Source organism: Aspergillus udagawae (assembly GCF_001078395.1).
Source record: "Aspergillus udagawae IFM 46973 DNA, scaffold_8, whole genome shotgun sequence".
NCBI lineage: Eukaryota > Fungi > Ascomycota > Eurotiomycetes > Eurotiales > Aspergillaceae > Aspergillus > Aspergillus udagawae.
Window position 1 is genome coordinate 234452 of NW_025091271.1, and position 6000 is coordinate 240451.

Consider the following 6000-nt stretch of genomic DNA (forward strand, 5'->3'; position numbering starts at 1 on the left):
ACCCCCTCTACACCACGTTCATCAGCCTCAGATGAGTAGTATGAATCATGCGAAAGACGGAGACATCTGCGGCTAAAGATACACTTGCGCGGACGGCCTGTCGAAGAAAAATATATAGCAATGTGGAGTGTGATATTTTCATGGTTTGCATCTCCAAAGAAACTTTCAGTGTCCGCACATGAAGTAAATATATATCCACAAACTAGCATGGTGACTAAAGTTTTCACTCTTCTACACAGACACTAATAATCATAGTTCAAGGTGCAATACCTTTGAGCGTCCCAAAAAACACATAAGGTAAATAAATAAATACATGAAATATCAGATGAAAAAACAAGAATGACAAGGGTGGGATTCGAACCCACGCCCCTTTCGAGACACGGAAACTGAAGAATCAGTTTATAGGTCCAGTTCCTGAACCGTGCTCCTTAGACCACTCGGACACCTTGCCGTAGCTGTTTTAGTGTTGGAATATGTTGCTATAATCGGGAAAAGGATGCACTCACAAAAGTACACTGGCTCGTGTTAGAGTAGGAATGTACGCCGTTGACTAACAAATAAAATAGGAGTTTACAGGATTATTGTACATTCTCCGCCCTGCCTGAGAAGATAGGTTCGCCACCACATTCATACTGTCTCAGTGCTTGTGCATACCTGCCAATTGCCATCATGGGGAAACAATGCGAGGTATAGGAAGAGGTGATGTATGTGCAGGCCGAAGAACCAGCCCTCGTCGACTGGTCCTCCATCCATGTTGCCCCTCCAACGAGTGTCTTGGTCTGTGTTTGTACCAAATACTCCACTCCCTTTCGGAGCACGCTCTCCATGGGTGACAGGTAGGGAAGTAACGCCAGGAGTGCCAGAGCTGTCTGTGACGCTGTAGACTTCCCACCTTTCTCTCTCCAGGAGATGTCCCCCCAGCCTCCGTCTGGATTGCGGACGCGCTGGAGCCAGTGGATCGCTTGGCACACATCGTCGTTGATACTGTCATCTCTCTCAGCCCACCTGTTGCGGTCTTTGACCCCGATGAAATAGGCCAAGGCGCGGAGAACAGCACTTGTCGCGTAAATGTGGTGTCTGATGCAGCACCCAAACCAGGCCCCGCAGGGTTGCTGGATCAATGACAGGTAGTGTATTGCCGTTTGACAAGCAGATGCGACATGATCGATCAATATCCCTTGCCTAGCCAGTATCTCGTTCCGTCGACTCAGCGTTAGAATCAAGCCGAAGGTTTCGAGGACGTGACCTGTCACGTCTGGCGTCGACTGAAGCGCAAGTGTATCTGGCGAGGTGTGATAGTCACTGCAGCATATAGAAGTCCACCCGCCATCTGCATTCTGTCGCTTCAGAAGCCATTTCAGAGCGTTGGAGACAAAGGCGGAGCCGACCATCAGAGGGTCCTGTCGAATGACTGCATAAATTGCTGCTGCCACATTGTCCACACGAAAAATGCGAGTGTCGAACGTCTTGGATGTGTCGTTGTTACCGTCCGGGAGTAAACAATGCTGCAGCCATTGCAATGACTTCCTGAACCACGGAGTATCGTCTGCGATGCCAGCGTCTCCGAGGCCCGTAATCATCAGACTGCTGTCGCGGAAGGTTGTATTCCCACTCAGCACCCTCTTCCCATTATCATCCTCATATACAAAGTGTCCGAGATAGTCCAGACCTGTACGTAGAGGATGCGAGTGAACCGGGTAACCCTCCAGTTTCAATGCAAGCATCGCCATGTGCAACGGCCGCGACCGATGCCCTGTACCTACCATTTCCCGCACAGTCTCAAGGACGAACCCAACGCTCCGATCGAGAGCATAGCGTCGGAGGGGGAATATGTATTCTAGCGAGTTCAGAAAATGCACAATCAGGTCTGTGGAGGTCGAGGCTATTGCAATGTCCCTGCAAGTGCGGGTTGGCAAAGCACCGCAAAAGGCTTTCTCTTGCGGTTCTTGTGGTTTGCACCACAATTCATTTAGTAACGCGCTGGCTGGGCATTCCTGACTGGGTAATGGGAAGATTGGACGATGATGGCAGAGAATAAGGAGAGGGATCAATGCTGTCCGATCCGTTCCTGGCCAGCAGCATACACTGCTTAGAAAATGTTGGGGCAGGAATATGAACTCGGGAAGAAGACTTTGCACAGCATTCCAGGGATATAAGCCAAACATTGCAAGATGAATGCGGGTAATAAAACAGACGTTTCTTATTCCTCCTGCCGCAAGGATGAACGATTGAGATGTGCGCATTTGAGGATCTTTCCGCGAGACACCCAAGATTCTCAAAGCGAGATAGACCTCAACCGTGACTGAAAGCTTGTCATGGTCCCCTGGGTTGATGCCCCATGAACCATCCAAGTTCTGAATAGAATAGAGCCATGAAATAAATGCATCGCGGTCCGTATCCAGGCTGATACCGAGAGCCTGGTGCATGAGGATATGCTCGGCTGTTGTTGCAATGTCGTCGGTCCTGGTCTCTCCACGCCAATTGCCCCCTGGATTTCTCCGAAGCTTGCTATATTGGACCGACAATCGAAGCGCCCGATTTGCGTCTGACAGCAGGCAATATTGCTCTGGATGGCAGCCAGCCAGAGCAGTGAGTTGCATCCCCAACTCCGCAGTACGAGACATTGTTGATTAGTGTTATCTGACTGGCGAACGGCGCCCAGCAAGCAGATGTACATCTTAACTCTCATTTCAATACTAGTCTTATGCTTCTGCGGGCGTGTTTCCCATCTCACTGATCACTGCATACTGGACACTGGAGGCCTAACTACGCTTACACTTGGTTCTTCCGAGACATTGTGCCTCTAACCTGGGTTTACAGTTTTACGATCCGTATATTGGCAAAGTCGACTTCAGTCCCGTTCGGTTTCTGACTGCGCACTCCAAAAGACCTCTGACGTCTATAAGCTGGGATTTAAGATCAGCCGCTGGTTGCGGGTATGACCGGTGTTATGGGTGGTGGCCTAAAAACCGGCTTTGGTCTGTATCAAGGGGGGTATCCTGGAATGTGCCGTGGCAAAGAAAAATGTTCTCTTCCATGGAATTGGACTGTCAGCAATGCCGATTCCTTCATTCATGTTGATGTAGCTTAACTTTCTTCCTTTAAATAAAGTTTCTAACGGTCCTGTTGTACGGTTTTGAGTGGGCCCATGAGCTTGATTATGCTTGATTCATCAGTGTCACGTCAGTCTCACCCAGATGACGAACGTCGGAGTGGCACCAGAGACCGAGTCCTGTTTCTAGAAAGGCACATGCATGATTGTCTCTTTGACGGGCAATGAAGCTATGCAAGCTGAAGCAGTCCATTGACCTTCTAGAGATAGCGCTTGTTTGACAAACAAGGACGTAACTGGTGGGAGACACTATCATATGCTTCATTCCTACAGCAACATGGCCTAGAATCGTGGCCGGACTATGCAAGGGACAGTGAGTGACATGCCATCTAACCGATGGAATTCCCTATACCTCCTGTGCTCATATAGGAGAGTAATGTAGTATTGGAGGGTGTTTTGACCAACACAATCCTCCTACGGAAAGGCCGGTCTCCAACTGCAAGGCGCCACTGTTCTAGGTGTTCCAGATGGGTCCTGTCCAAAATTCCTTGGAAGAACTATCGAGTGTGCCGTAAGAGGGTAGACACTCGCATTAGTGATACTGCTACTGACAGGAAATGCCAGACAGTACCAGGGATCAGTGACGAGGTATCCAAATAAACTCAGCTTGACAGTCCATGACATCCTTCCACCCTTGCCGTTGCTTCTCTGTAGAGTGCTTTGACCTCAAGGAAACGCTCTCTGACCGCGTGCATCCACCCTCAATGTAACCTGCCCGTGGCTTCTGAAGCTGCTCAAGGATTAAGCTGATGGGATAGCATTGAAAACGTCACGCATGACGTGTACCTACTTGAAGTGTCCATGACTGAGCGACAGCAAATGACAATAGAGCAAGCCGTACTGATCTTTCCGGACGTCCCACTACATTTATAGAACTATGTAGGGCATTCTCATCGCACGCTTGGCAAGCCCCTTGTGTTGCAGTCATGCCGAAATGTGAATACTCCCTGATTTCCTCAAAAAATGGCAATCATAGAAGCTGTACTGGGCCTACTTGCTATCCTCTATCTTCTACCACGCACCCTTGCAGTCTCTCTTGTCTGTTCGTATACAACCTGCATCATATGCGAGCGCTTTGGCTTCATACCAGCCTCTCCGCTATACTACGAAGCAGGTGATTAGGTTGAGAATCCCTTCAAGTGAGTTCGAAAGTGAAGATTATGCTCACTCCTAGCTAGCTCTATTCGACCGAAATTTCTACCTTGTTGCGGGACGACGAGCTGGACGTGAAGTGGAGTGTGGATCAGCTTTATGAATTACGCAGCTTGTTTGGTTCTTTTACTGTCTAGTATGTTGAAAATGAGGGGGACAGAAAGGTCTGGGTAGATAGACAGCTGCATCATTATGCGGAATTGCTGCTCTCCAGATACTTGACGTAAAGAGACTTGGGATGGATATCTAGAGCTCTGTTGGCCGGATCTGGAAGATACCCAACGAACATTTATAGGGAAGAATTGTAATAGGGAAACATGATTAATCAAAGCCAAGGCTAAGCTGCGAGAGGACGTTCCAAGTACAGAGATAACCTTAAAACGCGGTCCATGGTCAGCGTATGCACGGGCCTAGAGGGCAGACAGGGTTGCATTGCGGATAGTCCAGGCCGGGATAGACTCAATTACAGTGGGAAAACGATAAAGTCAATCTCTGATTGCAGAGCAGTCTCAATACAATTCGACAATTCTGCAGTTATATACCACCCAGGTTGTAAGAATCATTGGTGTCGACGGCCACTATGCTATGTCTTTGATGTCTTGCAGACGGAACCTGGTGAGTCAACAGAGACATGTATCTTTTACGCTTGGCATGATTACTAGAGGAACGCTGTCAGCTCAAGGTTTATCAGGCCTGTTACTTGAGACATAAGAGCAGCAATTTCAACCATGACAGATAGCCAGGGAAATAACTCTGCACCAGAGTTGCCTCTCATAGCTTCTGTTCCACAGCGGGAAGACAGGTCCTGGAGTCTGATACAAGTTGCCGATTGGGCATTATATGTCGCTATAGTTGCTATGTCGAACCCTGATGAGGCACAGAGGATGCTCCGGTGACGCTTAAAGTAGAACCAAAGCGGAAATGATTCTCGATACACACTGTTTGTGCTTCATGCCCCGATAGAGGGCAGAATACAAGCAGTCTAGACCAAGATAGTACTAGAAATTAGACACCATTAATCGTGCAGCATTTCTCCTCTCATTCTTTACTTCCTATCGCTGCCTTGACAGAAAGTGAAAGCCACATCAGCATGTCTGACGGCGAGGACAGCGAATTTGTTCTCATAGATCCAGACGATGCATCCGTTCGCTCCATTTCCAAATCTGCCGAAGAGATTCCGAACCTCCGGGGCAAGCTGTATCCGACTGCTTATCTGAGAGATACGAGCGAGTTCAAGAAGCATTTAAACTCTCACATTCCTGGTATTGAAGAATGCATCTATCAAATTCCCAGTTTCGGCAGTGGCTCGACTCCCCGACGAACAGCGGCCTTGTGGATCAAGGCTGTGGTAGGGGCAGGGAAAAGCGTTTTAACTGCTCGGCTGGTTTGGTTTGCAGCCTTGGTTAACTCTAGATCAAATCAGCATGATCTTCAATGTTCCTGCAATGAATCAAAATAGGATATGATATTATCATCGAACAGCACTACCTATACTCCCGTCCTCGGTTCAGTTGACTCTCTTTAACAGAGCAGTTGAAATCGACTGTTACTTCAGTCGAGTTGTACGATGTGGTCCTCAGAGCTTCAATGGAATATGTTATCCTCTGTTCTGATACGCGGATGGCCTCAATGTCATTTCTCCCTTCCGGCGGTCATAATATCTCCTCAAGTGCCCCGCACAATATAGGTTACTATTCTTCATGCCAAATGGCAGACTCTAAAAGAAATTTTCGTAT

The 6000-nt window shown here is 48.2% G+C and overlaps 1 protein-coding gene and 1 non-coding gene across 2 annotated transcripts; both read right to left on the reverse strand.

Annotated features, from left to right (window-relative positions):
• Positions 1-340: 340 nt before the first annotated feature.
• On the reverse strand, positions 341-451 carry Aud_009572. Its single transcript has one exon. It is a non-coding gene; the product is annotated as a tRNA-Leu (tRNA).
• Positions 452-578: 127 nt separating this feature from the next.
• On the reverse strand, positions 579-2624 carry Aud_009573 (putative squalene-hopene-cyclase; the record flags this gene model as incomplete). Its single annotated transcript, XM_043294424.1, has 1 exon — positions 579-2624. The coding sequence occupies one exon, from the start codon at positions 2622-2624 to the stop codon at positions 579-581; it is 2046 nt and encodes a 681-aa protein (XP_043150359.1).
• Positions 2625-6000: the final 3376 nt, after the last annotated feature.